The following is a 17,685-nucleotide window of genomic DNA, read 5'->3' on the forward strand; positions in this document are numbered from 1 at the left end:
ATTTAAATATTTTACCAATGCAGATGCCGGAAAATTTTTGGAACAGAAGTGCTCACTTACATGATTTCCCCGACTTAGATGGGTAATTTAACGTGGGCGCCAATTAGTAAATGTTCCGCACAGCAGTCAATGTGTCGGCAGCGGGAGGGGGTGTGCCGGGCAAGTCAGCCTAGCGATCTTCCTTTTTTGTTGGGAGTTATGTAGGGAGTTAATCAGTCCCGCGCAGCAGTCAATGTGTCGGCAGCGGGAGAGGTTGTGCCGGGCAAGTCTGCCTAGCGGTCTTCCTTCTTTGTTAGGATTTATGTAGGGAGGAACTATCTCCGTTATCGTTGGCCCTTAAGGCACAACAACCAATAATAAAAAATGTGTAACGGCTGAGCCGGAATTCAAATCAAAGAGCGATGCTAAAGAATCTATGTTTAGACTAGAACAAACATTTAAGAGAGCTAGATTAATGTTAGAATCTCATAAAAAGAAACAAAAACAAGAGAGAACGCTATAGTCGGGTGCCCCGACTATCAGATACCCGTTACTCAGGTAAAGGGAGTGCGAGGGAGATGGAGATAGAAACTTTGATCACATTTCGATAGGTATTGATAAACACAATAAAACTGCATTTTTACTTTTCCGAAATATTTAAATTTTTAAAATCGTATATAAGCGATTGTGGGCGTTAAAGGGGGCGTGGCACCTTTTTGAAACAAACTTGCGCTGCGTAGGAACTCCTAAAATCTACATGCAAAATGCCAATCTTCTAGCTTTTATAGTTTCCGAGATCTCAGCGTTCATACGGACAGACAGACAGACAGACAGACAGACAGACGGACAGACAGACGGACAGACGGACAGACGGACATGGCTAGATCGACTCGGCTAGTGATCCTGAACAAGAATATATATACTTTATAGGGTCGGAAACGCTTCCTTCTAGCTGTTACATACTTTTGCACGAATACAATATACCCTTTTACTCTACGAGTAACGGGTATAATTAGATATGACAAAAATACCTTAGATTTTGATTTAAAAATAGAAGATCAGGTTTTATTGAAAAATGAAACAGGGCATAGACTTTAAACATACTGGACCTTATAAGGTTGAAAGTATAGAAGAAAACGATAACATAGTAATTTCTAATAACAAAAATAAAAACAAACAGTGCATAAGGATAGGTTACAAATTTTTATTTCACAATCACTTTAGTTCTCTTATATATAGTAACATACTGTAACGAACTAGAATTTAGCTCAGTAGAATTTGTGCGTTCGTCCCACCAAATTTATATTAAATGTGACCGCCCGGTTAACAGTAACAAAACTTCAGAATTCAGTTAAGGAGGCGTTTATTTACGGCTCTGGTTGACAATATTTGAATATATCTTGTGTGGGTAATGCTCCTGCGACGCCGCTCGGTGATTCCTTTCTGCTGATGGTCCTAGTCGCTCCGAGTACTTTCGCTGCCGCTCATAGACGAGGGGTTGGAGTTGGACCGTTGGGCTTAGGGAAGCGTCACCGTTCTCAGACTAGGGTGAACAGGCACCACGCTCGCAAGACCTTCGTCCTGCCAACCGCAGCCTCCTGTCCCTTGCTCTGTCCCGGCCGGTCCCGCTAGACGCTCACTCAGTTTCCTTTGACTCTCCGGTACTACGCCCAGATCACGTCAGCAGTCCAGCGCCCAGAGAAAGACGAACGTTCCACCCTGGCCTTCCCTCCCGACTGTTGCGATCGTACCTGAGGCTTGTTGCGGTCTCTGGCGGCTTATCCACGTCGTCGTCCTGCGCGACTGGTTGTGGCGTTGTTCCACGTTGCTCCCTTGGGGCCCACTGCCCTATAACCGGCACAACTGATCGGTATTACGGCCGACGCAGCTGGACTAATCGGTATTACAGCCAATGTAGCCGGACTGGTTGGTATTACAGCCGGCACAGTTAGTCTGATCGGTATTACAGCCAATGCAGCTAAACTGACCGGTATTACAGCCAACTTAGACGCACACAGTTAGAAACGGCTGTTATACGATAGTGCCAATCGACCGCCTTATATCGCTGGCGCCCCCTTCCCTAAGCACATGATGACGCGGAGAATTTTTCTTGCCGGTAAGTTTTTTCTTTAATTTTCCATTTCCCCTTTCTCTTATCCTGCTTTCTCTTTAAACCCCCCCCTTTCCCTCGACTTGCCCTTGGACCGTGGCCCTCGCCTACGGGCGGAGATGGAAAAAGAGAGGATAAAGGGTAAAATGGTTTGACTGCCGCCACGATCGTTCCCCCCGCGTTTCAGCCGCTACCCCTCCCCATCATTTCAAAGTACACGTGAGTTTGTACCTTTACATTTTTTTTTTGTTGCTCAACTGATTTGCCTTTCCTTTTTCTTTCGTTTTCAGCTGAACGGCTTTCCCAAGGAGATAAAGAGAAAGACGACCTGGGACATATATGGACTGCCGCCACGACCCTCCCCTCGTCCCAGCAGCTACCCCTCTCCACCATTCTTTGATGTACAGGTGAGTTTGTGCCTTTGCTTTTGTTTTGGCATTCAACTGATTGGTTTTTAATTTTTTTTCAGATGAATTGTTTTTTCCCTTTTTTTAAATAAACTCCCCAGCTTTTTTTTTTTGTGCTAGTTTTGTCCGCGTTTTAAGTCCCAGTGATTGGATTTTTATTATTTTTTTTTTTATTTACGGCTAGCAATCGAAACGGCGAACACTAACTTGGCCAGAGGCCGCCAAACGGATGCGGTATTTCCTGTAGCCTACCTCTGCCATCACGCAACGTCGGCCTCCTCGTCGCATGGCATGCTTTATCACCGGCTGCTCCAATAAGCCAGCTGGCCACTCCTCCTCGGCGATGTCCTGCCAGGATCCGCCCTCCGTCCGGGACGCCATTCGCACCAGTGTGGGCCTGGCCACTGGGCCGCGTGCCTCTGGGGCGGAGATCTGCCGCTGGAGTTTGGGCCCTCGGGTTGTCCGTAGGTGTCGGCCACACCCATGGCCCTTTCTCCAGGACATCCTCCGTCTCCGGTGTCGGCGGCAACCACCCGGCGTCTTCGCGGCGCACCCTGGGGTCCCGTCTGATTCGATTTGGAGGGTCCTGCGCTGTGGGTCTCCGCTCCTACCGTGGCCTTCGCCTCGTCGCTGACAGGCCAGGTCCACGTGACGGTGTGTTGCCGCCACTGGACGCCGCCGGCCACAAATGCATTTAATGCATGCGCGACGTGGGCCTGCGGGATCTCTGTGCGGCAGTACTGCCACTGCTCCCCCCCTCCTCCTGGTCTGGGACCCTCCTCCTTGATGTGTTCCTCCGGTTCCTCCTCTCGGACCTCCTGGCCGTGCCGAGGCGTGGGTGGTCGGGCCGGGGTCCACTTCGGTGGGTGGGGGTTCTCTGCCTCTGGATGACATGGAGGGGGGCTGGAGAGCGGTATCCCCTTGTGCTGTCCTCGGCCTCTTCTCCTCGAGACCTCTTGGTCATTACTGGCGTGGGCGGTCATGGGCCGGGCCCATTTTCGGTGGGCGTGGGGCCTTCGCCTCCTGTTGACGTGGTGGGGGGCTATGGAGCGGGATCGCCGGTCGTCATCCTCCGGCCATTCTTGCGGGCGGGGGGTCGGAGGTGGCTCGTGCCAATCCTTTGGATGGGGGTTTGGGTATTGGTGGGGAACCCATCCATCCGACTGGACCCACTGGTTCGGGGCCTCGGGTCCGTGACTGGCACCTTCGTTCTCGCCGGATCGGGGAGTCGGGGGAATTCCCTGCATCCCTCCTGGGATTAGGGGCACTGCCTCCACCAGGACCTCAGTCGGCCACAACTGGCGTTCCTCCTCCTCCCACTTTTGCAGCCGTTCTGTCCCGTGTTCCGGGACCGCTTCTCTTCTCCTCCGCCTTTTTCTTGGCCTCCTCGGCTTCCGCTTCCTTCCGGGCCTTTTCCTCTCTTCGCTTGAGGCGATATGCCTCCTGTACAATGACTCGTCCTCATGTCCTCGTACGGGGCCCTCATCGTCCGCATCCGCTCGACCTCGTCCCTTAGCATCTTGGCTCTTGCCTCGGCCATCTTCAACGAGGTGCTTCCGCTTCCCCTTGGCCTCTTCGCTGCACCCTTAAAGGTTGGGGTGTGTCCCGGCGGGATTGCGTCGACCTTCGGATCCCTGGCCCTTTTTAGGCGCCTCTCCTTGACCGGGGCCTCGGCCCACTCCATGACACTCTCATCCGAGGTAACTATTGGTCCTCGGCACCACGCCGCGGGGCTTGGGTGGGCTGGAAGATAGGCAGCGGCCTACCCTCCGACCGTCCTTGCTCCGCGACGGGTCCTTCAGGTCCTGACTTCTTGATTTGGTTTGCCCGTTCACTGGCAATTTCCTTTACCATGAAGCCTCGGTTTTGTGGATTCTTTTTGTGCCGTACCGTTATGTCCCTATCGGCTCTCTTTGCGGCTTATGTCTTCTCTTTGGGGCCTCGTTTTCTCTTAACCCTGCGTGTCTGATGCCGCCACTTTCCTCCGATGCCTAGGTCTTCTCTCGTTTTGGCTTGGTCTCTCCAGTTAATTTTTGGCGGCCCTCGCTGACGCGTGTTCTTCCTAGCTTTACGGTACCCCGTATCGTCTCTCCCCTTTCCTCGGTGACATGTATTCTGTCGTTGCTCTCCACCTTTTTATCTTGTGATCGTTTCGCAGGTCCGTTATATGCTTTCGTTGATGGAGTCTCTTTCTATTGGTTGTATGCTCCGTTGACTCCGGTCTTTGGCCTGACGTAGCAACGATTGACTCTGCCCCATCTAGTCTGGGATCTGTCTAGTCTTCATTTGCAAAGTCTTCTTGTCTGTCCAACTCCCTGTTCCGTTGACTCCGGCTTTGTCCTGACGATTAAACGGATTCTCGCATTCCCGATTTTTTGTTCTTCGTTAACTTAGGTGTGTGCTGGCCTGATCAGAGTCCTTGCTCGTTTGCGGCGTGCTCCGTTGACTCCGGTTTTGGCCTGACGATTAAACGGTTGCTACTGTCCCATGCGGTCTTGGACACTGGTTGTTCTGCATTCGCTTGACGATTAAACGATATCTTGTCTGTCTGCCCACATCCCCTTTCCGTTGACTCCGGCTTTGTCCTGACGATTAAACGGATTCTCGCATTCCCGATCCTTTGTTCTTCGTTAACTTAGGTGTGTGCTGGCCTGATCAGAGTCCTTGCTCGTTTGCGGCGTGCTCCGTTGACTCCGGTTTTGGCCTAACGATTAAACGGTTGCTACTGTCCCATGCGGTCTTAAACACTGGTTGTTCTGCATTCGCTTGACGATTAAACGATATCTTGTCTGTCTGCCCACATCCCCTTTCCGTTGACTCCGGCTTTGTCCTGACGATTAAACGGATTCTCGCAATCCCGATCCTTTATTCGTCGTTGACTTAGGTGTGTGCTGGCATGTCTGAGTCCTTGCTCGTTTGTGGCGTGCTCCGTTGACTCCGGTTTTGGACTGACGATTAAACGGTTGCTACTGTCCCATGCGGTTTTGGACACTGGTGGTTCTGCATTCGCTTGACGATTAAACGATATGTCTTCTGTTTGTCCAATTTCCCGTTCCTTTTCTTCTACTGCTTGAGACCTGCCCGTATCTCCGTCCTCGTCCGCTTCGTGTGCCTTTTCCTGCTGCTTTAGGTCGCTGATGTGGACTGTGCGTTCCTTCTTGCTTCTTTGGTGGCGAATTTTGCAGATTACGGGGGATACAAAATCGACTACCTGATATGGACCATCATATCTCGGCGCTAGTTTGGCCGCGAAGACTACTGCCGCTTCAGACAAATGGTGCTCCTTGGCCCAAACGACATCGCCGACTCGTGGATTCCACTGTCTCCTTCTGAGGTTGTAGTGCCTGGCTTGATCCTGCGCTGCCTTTTCTAAATTTCGTAGGACAACTTCGAAGATTTCTTTTAGTATTTCGGCATTCCTCTCTGGTGACTCTGTCTGCCTTCCTGTGCCCAGTGTTTATCTGTCGTACAACGCGTTTGGCAGCCGCGGTTCTCTGCCCTGCGTCAGAAAGGAAGGCGAGTATCCAGTGGACTCGGATACGCTTGAGTTAACTGCTAGCAATATTTATGGCCACTTTTCGTCCCAGTTCCTTTGGTTTTCTCCGGCAAACTGTGCAATCATACTTTTTACGGTTCGGTTCGCGCGCTCGGTGGGATTTTCTTGAGGAGTGTATGGTGCCTTGAATTGTTGTTTTATTCCCATGTCGTGAAGAAACTTCTTAAATGCCCGACTGGCAAACTGCACCCCGTTTTCCGTAATCACCACTTTTGGAACTCCGAATCGAGCGATTATTCGTTCTTTAAACGCCTTTTGCAGGGTTTCTGCTGTAGCGGTTCGTAATGGCACCAATTCTGTCCATTTTGAGAAACGGTCGATTAGCACCAACAACATTTGGTTACCGTGCTTCGATCTTGGCAGGGGCCTCACAAAATCCGCGCAGACCGTTGCCCATGGTTCCTCAGGGACTTGTGTCAGCATCTTACCCGGCGCCTGTCGCTGGTTTGGCTTAAATTTTAGGCACTCTCCGCATTTCCGAACGTATGCTCTCGCGTCCCTTTGCATTCCTGGCCAGTAGTATCTGACAGCTAGACGGGCAATCGTCTTTCGTCTTCCTATTCCCTTAGCTCAGTGGGGACGCACAGCTTCCAGGCCACCACATCTTCGTTGCCAGATCTGTGTGGGATCTGCCAGTACAGCGTTTCGCCATCGAACACGTAGTCCGGGAATTTCTGCGGGTGTGTTTTTTACTTCTCGCGCATGTCCCTGATCCAGTTACATTCCGAATTTGGCACCAACTCTTTCGTTCTCCGGAGGGTTTCCGGCATCGGCTGTCTGGACAACGCGTCGGCTACCACGTTTAATTGGCCCTTTCTGTACGCAACCTCAAAGTCGTATTGTTGCAACTCAAGGGCCCACCTGGCGATTCTTCCGGACGGGCTGTTCAGCCATTTCAGTGCCATGTGATCCGTTACCACCTTGAAGTGGTAGCCTTCCAGGTAGGGCCTTAGTTTTCTAATTGCCCAGACAATGGCCAAGCACTCTTTCTCCGTTCTCGAATAGTTTTTCTCGGCTCCGTTTAACGTTCGGCTGGAGTATGAGATAACTTTCTCGCCGTCTTCCGTGTTCTGTGTCAGAATCGCACCTATGCATTATTCGCTGGCGTCTGTTTACAGGATGAATGTTCTTCCAAAGTCTGGACACGCTAACACTGGGTCAGACACCAGCCTCGCCTCCACCTCCTCGAATGCCTGTTGATGGTCTTGCGTCCATACCCATTTTACGCCCTTGCGGAGTTGGTCGTTGAGCGGCTTAACGATGCGTGCGAAGTCCGGTACAAATCGTCGGTACCACGATGCCACCCCTAGGTACTGCCTTAGCTCTAGGACGGTTGCAGGTGGTTCTAGCTGGGCTATGGCAGCGACCTTGTCTGGGTCTGTACCAATTCCTTGGCTTGTGACTCGATGTCCCAGGTAAAGCAGCTCCTGTTTGACGATCTGACACTTCTCGGGGTTTATTCTCAGGTTTGCCTCCTTCAGACGGCGAAACACTTCTCTGAGATTGTCCTTGTGTTCTCGCTGAGTGCGTCCGATAACGATTATGTCGTCCTGATACGTGAACGCGTTTGGAGACATCTCGGGTCCAATCACTTGGTCCAAGGCCCTTTGAAATGTTGCTGATGCCGAGTGTAATCCAATCACTCTCCATTGGAAGAGACCCTTTCCTGGCACCGTGAACGCCGTGAACTTTTCACTTGCTTCCTCTAGCGGAATCTGCCAGTATCCATCCTTTAAGTCCAGGCTGCTCATATAGCGTGCTTCTCGTAGTTGGTCCAGGATGTAGTTGATACGTGGCATTGGGTACGCGTCCTTCACCGATTTCCCGATTATATGTCGGAAGTCGACGCACAATCTGCACTTGCCGGTTTTTTTCTTCACCATTACTATGGGCGAGCTATACGGGCTCTTCGAGTGTTCTATGAAACCCATTTCCAGAAGTTCGTCCACCTTTGTATTGATCTCACCTTGAACTTTGGGGTTCTTAGGGCAGTATCTTTGTTTTATAGGTTTGTCGTTCTTCATGGTAATCTGGTGCTCGGCCACATTCGAAGTTCCGCTCATTGTTCGGAATTCTGTCAGCTCTGCTTCTGGGAATTGCTCGATGTTTCCTTCCTCGCGGTCTTCATGAACAACTGCTACCGACAATTTTTCCTTCAGCCATCCGTTGTGTCTGTTCCTGGCCGGTATACGGATTTCGTGACCTGTGCAATTTATCTCAGCCCCAACCTGTGTGAGAAAATTCCAGCATAGCACCAGTGCGTCTACTACTCCTGGTAATATCAGTAGGCTCATGGTCAGTCGTTTGTTGCCGAATGCGATCTCTACCTCGAGCTGCGCGCTTATTCCGCTGCACCTTCCGTCTGCCAACCTAACTTGCCGTCTCGTCCGTGTAATCTTTCCCAGAGCAGCCAGATTGTCCGCCAGCTCTTCGCTAATAAAGCTCGCTGTTGCCCCGGTGTCGATTGTGGCTTTGTACGAGTTCCCACCAATCGTCACCGCTGCGGACAACTGCTGCTCCTCTTCGATTAGCCTGCCAGTTAGATTGGAGAGGTATCCGCGTGCGACCCCCGCTCGCCTCTCTGCGGCTGGGATCGCTGGCCATTTTCCGCTCTCTGGCAGCATTCCATGCATCTCACACTCACCTTTCCGCATATCCAGCAGAATAGCATACGCTGGTTTCGGCAACCTCTTGTCCAATGCTCGTGTCCGCCACATTTGCGACACGCCTCCTGTGGGTTGGTTATGCTTCCTGCTGTCGCGCTTTGTGGTCTCTGGGTAGTGTTTGCTGGTCTCCATAGAGTATTGGTCTGCTGCCTTTGATATTCTGTGTTCTGCGTGTTTCGCGATGTTTCGGCTGGCCCGCCTTGCCTGCTGGTATCCTCGCATCTTCCACATGTCACCTGAGACGGGACTGTCGTCTTTGTCCTGCTGAACTTATTTTTCTGGGAGAACATTTCCCGCTCTTTTTCGAGCTCTTCGTATTCTGTGGCAAGGATCATGAGGGCTTCCAGGTCGTCGATCTTGTACGTTCGGAGGGAAATTCGTAGGTCAGGTGTGCTGTTCTCCCTTATGACCTCGAGTACTTTCCCCGGACTGAACCCGAGTGGCCTTATCATGGTCTGCATGTCCACCATGTAATCCTTGAACGGCTCTCTGAATCCCTGCTTCCGAGCTTTGACTTGGTCCTCAAGTTTCGCCAAATATCCTCTGGGCAGGAAGAACGTTTGGAAACTCTCAATAAAGTCTCCCCATGTTTTCCAGTGCTGATTGTTCGAGATAAACCACTTTAATGCTCTGCCTTGTAGTAGTTCTGGCATTGCTCGAGGTACCATGTTGAAGTCCAACCCGTAGGTACTCGCGGACCATTCCATCTGTTCCAAGAATTCAAGAGGTTTCTCTGTGCCCTCGAATCTAAAAGACCATTCTCTGACCTGCTTCGCGACTTTAGCGTAGTCGGGCTCGCTAGGTCTTTGTGCCTTCGGGAATGTCTTTCTACCTTGGCTTGAATCTCTTCGCTGTAAGGCCTGTCCATGCGTCTTCTCCCTCGGGGTTTGTTAAATTTAGACCTGGTTTTATGTACCCAAGCTTCTTGTTCGGACCAGAGTTCTTTGAGTTCTGGATTGTTTTCCGTCTTGTTGTAGTATTCCACCAAGGCTTTCCGCATGTCTTCAGCTCTACCCGTCAGGTAAATGCTTACCCTTTGTGCCTCATTGGTGAAATCCTCTACTGTAGGGACGGACTGGTTGGTATTACAGCCGGCACAGTTAGTCTGATCGTTGATCGGTATTACGAGCCAATGCTTAGTCGGACTAATCGGTATTACAGCCAATCTTGATGTTCTGTAGACTTCGCCGTGTGTTGCCGTTCGAGGACTCAGCTACCTGTGTCTCAATTCGGTGACTTGCTCGGTCCCGAACGTCTCGACGTAGCGATCTTGTGCCCGGTTGGTTCTCACGGTGGTATATTCTTGACTTTGACTTTTACTAGACGATGTTCACTCGCAGTTTGATGCTCGATGACTGGTCCTGATTCCAGCGCTGGACCCGCTTATATAGGCCTCCGGGTCCCGTTAATCCTCGGCCTCTCCTTTTCTTCTCTCCACTCCAAGGTCCAAAGTCCACGGTTTTACCGTTCGACCTTTCGCCCTCTGCACACGGCACCCCACTGGAGCCCAAAGTGCAGCGCTGTACCGTTCCTTCCTTGCTCACGGCACGCCTGCGCTCTCTGGACTCTCGCTCTGACTAGTGCCGTCTCGCTCTGGCGCCTCTCTCCGCTCCGTCTCTCCCAATCTCTCCAAACTCTCTTTGGATTCGTACTCTGTACTTTCTCTCCCCTCTCTCTTCAACTGCTTTCTCCCAACTCTCTTTTCCTGCGTTGCCGTTACTACGCGAAGTAGTTGCGTAAGTAGCAACTGGCAGGGTTTCCATGCAGTTATTTTTGAGATATTTTGTGAGGCGTTATTTAACACACCCAAAATCATCGGCTCTCAAGAGTCGCCAATTAATATAAACATTCTCTTGAGTTATAAACAAATGAAAGAGCTCCAAATGTTCGGCTCCCACGAGTGCCCAATTAATGTAAACATCCTCTTGCGCTACAAACAAATGTCCCCAAACTATAAAAAGCGTTTATCCCCCAATTTTGTAAAATTGCAGACGCAGCTCAAACCTAGATCGCTCTCATGCTCATTGCTCTCATTTTGGACACTCTCAATTTATCAATCGAGTTCTTTCTCCCAATCGAAGGTTTGATAAGTGTCAGCGTAGTTTATAAGTTAGAATTTTAAGTTGAATATTGTAGGGAGCAGACCTATCTTTCCCAGTTCGCGTTTACACTATTTTGATAAATAAAAATTATATTTATTTTAAAGTGTTAAATCCCGAATTTGTTATTGGCGCAGCCGATGGGCTATAACTTTTTATACGGTTATATTCTTAAAGAACCCAAACATCGTTCGTCCCAGTGCAATTCTAAACCAGCTATCGCAGTGTCTCAGGTTGCGAGGTATTTTTTTTACAAAAAATAAATCTTGACCCGTGTGACTGTCAAGTAACTAAAAAAAATAAAAATTTGCAAAAACCCGTTTTATTGTAAAAGTTAGTGCCTTTGTTCGTAACACAAGGGATACTACAAAATAAAACACCTTAGTTCTCCCCCATCAGTGGTAAGAGACAAGGTATAACAATTTTAAATCAAATGCAAAATACAAAACTCTTTAATTTGTGAAAAATCTAAATCTAAACAAAAACCAAAAATGGCAGAGCCAGTGCTATTAATATCAGAAAATCATCTAAATCACGCCCTGAACCAAATCAGGTAAGTGCCGCAATTTGGAGGCAACACGCTCGAACTCAGCCCGTTTATCAGGAGGATAGACTTCATCCTGGAGTTGTACCCCACAACATGTATACGCCAGTCGAGCGTATTCTTCAGTGCGATTGAAATGCAGCTTCACGGAGATGCCCAGAGGATATCTCAACTATCAACAGCCAGATGCTGGAGGGATTTAAGAAACGCCCTCATCAACGAATATAAAACCCAGACGCCCTGCGAAGAACTACTAAGACGTCTGTATAACACCCCCTTTCCTGGGTGTATACATAAGTTTGTTGAGGACATTGAGTCCAAACTTTTATAATATAATATAAATTAGCTTTAGAAAATAACGCTGCAAATACAGTTTTATACACAAATGCTCTAATAATACAGTTAAAGATGTAATTATAAAAAAATTGACAGACAGACTTTTTATGTCATTGGCTAGGTATGATATTACTTATGCTAGTAAACTAAAATGTTTAGCGCAACAAGAAGGTGGTTAAAGAACATTTTATTCAGATCGAAAGCCTCAGCAGCTATGGCTGACATCCCTTCATGTAGCTTAATTTTTATAAGTAAGCCTACAGTGTACAAATAAATACATAAATAAATAAGAATAAATAAAACAAGTTGGGAGCGAGCGACAAAACAGAAGGTCTTTTTAATGAACAACAACTAAAGTGGATACAAAATAATATCTACCAAATGGCGATGGATATAATAAAATATACACTTTTGTTGGATGAAGTTTATTCCCAAAACAAAAGTGGATAAAGATAAATACCTTTTAATTTACTAAAGTTTCCCATTCATTAGACCAACAATTTTTTCGCCTATAATCAAGTATCGATGCCAATGAACAAATACATACACAATAGATAGTTATGACCGTCCCTCTAGACGGGGAGGTGGAGTCTTAATTGGAGTTGATTCAAACCTCTCGTCAGAGGAGTTATTTTCTAGGGAATTCAATACCATTGAATTTATTTGTGTAAAGATATCGCTTCCTGGTATTTCTATATACATAACTTGCTCTTATATTTATATTAGGATATATAAAAATTCCGGTTCTCAATCTGCTCGGTCAAGATTAACCGTGCTTATAATAATAATTCTTATCCTTCTTCGCTGACTTTTGAAAACATGACGGCAACCACAGATCAGGCAATAGCCGATTTATTTATCCAATTTTTTCAAGCGACTTACTCTACTTTAGATCATTCATCACAGCCTTATTCTTACACCAAATGTCAAAACGGATCAAACGTAGATCCACAAACACTAAATGGAGCTTACTAAATGTGTTATAAAGTAGTTTTTAAACAGACGTCATTTACACTGACTTCTTGTTCGGAAACTTGACCTGTTAGGTTTTCCAGTTGATCCTTATATGGATCTCAAGTTACCTGAATGGCAGGTCAGAAGGGTCCTTTTTAAAAATAAAATTTTTAACCTCCGGTGTCCACTCTGGGTTCGCTACTTCTTACATTATTTATTCGCTTACCTATGTACGCAGATGATGTTAAGATATGCCTGCAGTATAAGGATATTTCCTGCCATTTTGAGTTACAATACGATCTATATAACTTTTAAAACTGGTGCCTAGATAATTTACTAAATTTAAACGGTTCTAAGTGCAAGCTGCTGACTTTTTATCGGGTCAATCCGATATACGCGATTTACACGTTAAGTAGCAGCTCTTTGGATAGAATAACTCTTGTAAACGATCTTGGCGTTCTTTGTTTTTTTATTGTTCCTATGAGAGCTATATGATATAGTCACCCGATCCAACTCGTTCCGACTTATATACTACCTGCAATAGAAAGACAACTTTTGTGAAAGTTTCAGGCAGATAGCTTTAAAACTGAGGGTTTAGGTAGGGTAGAAACGGACAGAAGCAAGGACAGGCGGACATGTCTAGATTGACTCTCCTTGTGATGATGAACAAGAATATATATAGTGAAATTATTTAATTTGAGTCGAATAAATGATCCACCCTTTGGGCTAAGACCAACGCCGAACTTTGAATCAAAAACACAATTAAATGCGGTGCTGTGACTTTATTAATTGAAGATTGGCTTAAGACTAAATTCTTGCGACAAAAATCTTTATTGTGTTGCCCTTTGTTTACATAAATTTGGGAGCGAGATTGCCCGCTTAGGATATTGATTGCATTCAATAATTTTAGAGTGAGAGTGCCACTTAGGGTGCGGCACTTAGTCATTGCAATAATTGTTTATGTTATTGTAGAGCGGCTTCGCCAGCTCCGGATGTGGATTGTTCACATTGAATATTCTTATTTCTTGGTATGAATATGTGAATATGTCACTTCCCTCCCCTTAAAAGGGTTGCGTATGCTTAGGCAGGCATTTCAGGGTACAATGTAGGCAACTGGTTTTGTGCCGGTTATAATTCTTGTTGTGGTTCTTGATTATTTTTTGCTTGTTTTCTTAATTTTCTTAAAAAGAACAATAATTACAATTACTATAATTACAAAAAGTATGGTATTATTTTCTGAAATTAGTTTTAAAACGTCATTATGTTCTACTATCTTTATCTTAGTTACATTAAAGGGTGAATACAAGGGTGTTAAATCAAATTCTGGACGAATTTTAGCTTAAAATAACATTTCTACATTGTTTTATTATAATAATTTTGCTTCCATTTATGTTGAAGCTTACAAGTTATATCGTTCTACTTGCACATCTCTAAGCGATAGTATTTTCCTATTCCTCTTTCTTCTTGTTCCTCTTGCTTTATGATGCTTTGTATGTCTCTCTCAATAAACATACGTTTGTCGTGTGCGCACGTAAATTCGGCGTTCTTACTTATATTTGGTATCGGCTCGATTTCAGCATTAACATTGGTTATGGGCCCCGTCTCGCGAAACTAAGATGAGTGCGTATCAAATAGAAAAGTTAAGTGATCAGAATTATGATGTGTGGAGTGCTGTAAGGATGTTTCTACGGCTGGGATGGAGCTCAGTCTCCCCAGGATCCTTTACAATCGAATTTGTAAATAAGCGGGGACGAGGAGAAGCGGGCAACCTGGACGCAGTCGCCGATCAGTCGCGATGCGCGCGGCGGGCCTTATTGGCGGGTCAGAGCAGGCATTTGGGACTCGGACGACGCGAACGAGTGAAGGCCGTCACGTGTGCTTGCACCCAAAGTCCAGTTGCGCAGAGGAATCTTATCGAAAACGCAACCGGCTTGGCTTGGGACACAGTTTGGCACACGCGGGCCGGGTTTGGGTTACTTGGGGCTTGGGTTACTTGGGGCTTGGGTGCGTCGACCGGAATCGAGACGGAAAGCTAGCAAGCGGAAAGAAACCTGTACTTGCACGCCTTCACGTCTGTGCACGTGGCTGATACCAAGGTCCAGTTGCGCAGAGGAATCTTCTCAAAAACGCAACCAGCTTGGCTTAGGCCACTGTTTTAGCACACGCGGATCAGTGCTTTGAGGGTCAGGGAAGAAATAAATCCAACTCGGTGTATGTTCGCTGTTCTTATTGTCCGTGTTTTGTTTTATTTTTCTTGGTTATCTTTTTGGGTTTTTCTTCCTCTTTTCTATATGTATATTTTCCCTAGCCGCACTATTTTCTTTCCCTGTCTCTCCCTATCTTTCTCGCACTCTACTCACTAGGGTCCTTCGTCCTGATCCTTGATGTCCTGCGTGTCCTTGGTGTCCTTGCGTGGTTTTTCTCTGCTTCGATGTTTAGTCTTTGACTTGTGGCGAATGAAAGAGCGCGGGACTGGCAGCCGCCGGGCTTATATAAACAGCCGGGCTCTCGCTTCTCAACACTGGAAACGTGCGTAGATCGCCTAATCCGATCGTGTGTAGATCGCCTAACCCGCTGAGTAGAGCTGAGATCCTATTTAACACACAAAATAACGCCTGTTTGAACTACCGGCTAACGGCCGATTAACACACTAAATAACGCCTGTTTGAACTACTGGCTAACGGCCGAAGTTTTGAACTTAACGGCTCTTTTGGCTTCTTGCCTGCCTCCGTGGCCTATCCTAACTTAGTACTAGTTTTTCTTATTATCTACCAATATGTGTATGTATATGTATATCTTAAATTTACTCGCTGGATGTGAGGCAGCTTTTACGTAACTTGCCCAAGCGTCGTTGGCCTCCGCTAGCGAGCACTGGAGGGGCACGGGTGGGCCTCCAGTCGCGAAGCGGTCATCCTCTCCAACTGACGAGTCGTCTGTAGACGGTGCCGGGTGTGGTACCCAGGCACGACTCTCCTGGACGCATCTCTCCTCAAATCCCTCAGCGAATGCCGGCGTCGCCACGCTCTCCAGCCAAGCGGTCACTAGGTAGCAGGCCGTGCTGTACCCGACTGCCGGGGATCCCGCGACGCTTAACCGTGCCAGCCTCGCTGTTGTCAGCCCCCTGGTGTCGGGCTCGTCATCTCGAGCTGGCGGCTCCTCCTCCTGTCTTGGTTGTCCGTTCGATCCACTGCTCACCTTGCATTCGTACGACGGGTCGCGGAGGATGGTGGACTGGGAGTCGGTGTCACGGTCGCAGGAAAGAGGTGGAGGCGGCGGTGTCGTGGCCGGGTCGAACGGCGGCGACGCGATGCGCTCCGCGTGGTCCGATAGCACGGAGTCGGTGCTGATGGTGACGGCTGGTGGTGAGGGAGAGCGGGTGGAGTCGCTCCATGGGCGTTACTCGTACTCCTCGTTTTCGGACATGGTGACGGTGTGCTAGTAAATGTAACGTATTATCTTAGGTCTTATTGTGTGAATCCTACCTATAGTGCGGCTTGAGATACTTATGGTTCTAGATTACAAGTTCAGAGTTCTTAGCTTACTTGGCGGCTTAACCTAACTATGGCAGCGCGTGTGCCCCGCTTGACGCACGTGACCCTGCTTGATGTTGGTTTATTCGGAGTGTACTCGTCGATGGGTGGCTTTCTTGGGCTGGGTACGCTGCTCAGTGACTTGGGCATCCTGGTTGCTCTCCTGGCCGAGTATCTCCTGCTGGTCGCCCAGAGTTTGGGAGTCTTCTGGATCCACGTTTGGGGGTTCGGAGGCGAACGCTTCTGTGTATGGCTCTGCCTCGTTGTCCGCTGTATCTTCTTCGTCGTCGGCTTCTCCGGTCCTGTACTCTTTGAGATCCGGGAGACTGACAGTCCGCCGTTATCTAGAGCCCCGCAGTTGTAGGCACACTACATTCTGGCCCAGGAACTTCACCACTTTGTATGGTTCGGTGTACTTCGGAGCCAACTTGGCGTTGAATCCCTCGCTGGCCTTGGACAGGTGATGGGTACGGACCAGCACCCATGATCCCACCAACGGTCGCCAAGCGCGCCGCCGTAAATTGTAGTACCGCTGCTGTTCCTGGGATGCCCGCTCGTTGTTCTCTCGTGCGATGGCATTTGCCTCCTTAATCCATTAGCCCGGTCTTCGGGTGGCTGTGGCGTGGTACTTGAGCTCATCACCTTGTCGTACCAGGCCCCCGGCAGGCGTGGCTCGCGGCCCTGGACTAAATAGGCGGGGCTGAATCCCGTGCTGTCCGAGATGCTGGAATTCACTACGAGCGAGATCTCTGGCAGTAGCTGGTCCCAGGATCGCTGGTCGTCCGCGGTGTATTGGGCGATCATAGTTTTGATCGTCCGGTTCGCACGCTCGGTCGGGTTCTGTTGCGGCGAGTACGGAGCCGTGTACTGGATCTGGACGCCGGCCCGTTTGCAGAGTGCCTTAAACCCTCGACTCGTGAATTACTCGCCGTGCGTGGGGTTCCGAATCGGGAGAGGATGCGCTCTCGAAACGCCAGTTCCAGCTGGGCCGTCGTCGCCTTCCGCAGCGGTATGATCTCGACCCATTTCGAGAAGACGTCCAGGAAGACCAGCAGCATTGTATTCCCGCGACGAGACCGGGGTAGGGGTCCGATGAAGTCTGCGCTGACCATTGTTAAGGGTTCCTCTGGGCGACGGGTAAGCATCTTCCCCGCGGGCTTGAGCTGACTCGCCTTGAACCGCTGGCAGGTCTACCTTCCAGGTAGCACCGGAGTTTCCGAATGGCCCAGACGATGGTGAGGCATTCTTTCTTGGTGGCCGAGTAGTTTTCCTCGGATTTCACCAGTCGCCGGCTAGCGTACGCCACCACTCGTTCGCCTTCTTCGGCTTGCTGCGTCAGGACTGCTCCGAGCCCGTAGTCGCTGGCGTCGGTTTGCAGCTGGAACTTCCGGGTGAAATCCGGGCATGCCAACACCGGCGCTTCGGTGAGCTTGCTCTTCAGATCTTCGAACGCGAGTTGCTGTGGTTCCTCCCAGAGCCATCGTTTCCCCTTCCGTAGCAACGT

At 48.8% G+C, this 17,685-nt stretch overlaps 3 protein-coding genes across 3 annotated transcripts; all 3 read right to left on the reverse strand.

Annotated features, from left to right (window-relative positions):
* Nucleotides 1-1,757: 1,757 nt before the first annotated feature.
* On the reverse strand, nt 1,758-4,350 carry LOC123037309 (serine/arginine repetitive matrix protein 1-like). Its single transcript, XM_044457373.1, has 3 exons — nt 4,263-4,350; nt 2,800-4,081; nt 1,758-1,932 (listed from the first exon to the last, which is right to left on the reverse strand). The coding sequence occupies exons 1-3, from the start codon at nt 4,348-4,350 to the stop codon at nt 1,758-1,760; spliced, it is 1,545 nt and encodes a 514-aa protein (XP_044313308.1).
* Nucleotides 4,351-5,151: 801 nt separating this feature from the next.
* LOC123037310 lies at nt 5,152-6,475 on the reverse strand. The gene is made up of 3 exons (XM_044457374.1): nt 6,121-6,475; nt 5,298-5,865; nt 5,152-5,200 (listed from the first exon to the last, which is right to left on the reverse strand). The coding sequence occupies exons 1-3, from the start codon at nt 6,473-6,475 to the stop codon at nt 5,152-5,154; spliced, it is 972 nt and encodes a 323-aa protein (XP_044313309.1).
* A 266-nt stretch (nt 6,476-6,741) lies between these two features.
* Nucleotides 6,742-16,074, reverse strand: LOC123037311. Its single transcript, XM_044457375.1, has 6 exons — nt 16,052-16,074; nt 15,459-15,994; nt 9,635-9,780; nt 8,955-9,569; nt 7,219-8,868; nt 6,742-7,122 (listed from the first exon to the last, which is right to left on the reverse strand). Exons 1-6 carry the CDS (start codon nt 16,072-16,074, stop codon nt 6,742-6,744), a joined length of 3,351 nt encoding a protein of 1,116 aa, XP_044313310.1.
* Nucleotides 16,075-17,685: the final 1,611 nt, after the last annotated feature.

The sequence above is a fragment of the Drosophila rhopaloa genome, unplaced genomic scaffold (genome assembly GCF_018152115.1).
Source record: "Drosophila rhopaloa isolate 14029-0021.01 unplaced genomic scaffold, ASM1815211v1 contig_155, whole genome shotgun sequence".
Taxonomy (NCBI): domain Eukaryota; kingdom Metazoa; phylum Arthropoda; class Insecta; order Diptera; family Drosophilidae; genus Drosophila; species Drosophila rhopaloa.

Coding starts and splice junctions, on each gene's coding strand:
- LOC123037310 (XM_044457374.1), bottom strand. CDS start 6,475: ATGCTGACACAAGTCCCTGAGGAACCATGGGCAACGGTCTGCGCGGAT. Junction 5,866..6,120: donor CGCGAACCGAACCGTAAAAA/GTATGATTGCAC, acceptor TACGAAATTTAG/AAAAGGCAGCGCAGGATCAA. Junction 5,201..5,297: donor GGAGTCAACGGAAAGGGGAT/GTGGGCAGACAG, acceptor TTTAATCGTTAG/GCCAAAACCGGAGTCAACGG.
- LOC123037309 (XM_044457373.1), bottom strand. CDS start 4,350: ATGGTAAAGGAAATTGCCAGTGAACGGGCAAACCAAATCAAGAAGTCA. Junction 4,082..4,262: donor GGAGCAAGGACGGTCGGAGG/GTAGGCCGCTGC, acceptor CCAACCTTTAAG/GGTGCAGCGAAGAGGCCAAG. Junction 1,933..2,799: donor CTGGCTTATTGGAGCAGCCG/GTGATAAAGCAT, acceptor AATACCGATCAG/ACTAACTGTGCCGGCTGTAA.
- LOC123037311 (XM_044457375.1), bottom strand. CDS start 16,074: ATGTCCGAAAACGAGGAGTACGA. Junction 15,995..16,051: donor TCCGAAAACGAGGAGTACGA/GTAACGCCCATG, acceptor CGTCACCATCAG/CACCGACTCCGTGCTATCGG. Junction 9,781..15,458: donor AGCTGCCTCACATCCAGCGA/GTAAATTTAAGA, acceptor CCGTCCCTACAG/TAGAGGATTTCACCAATGAG.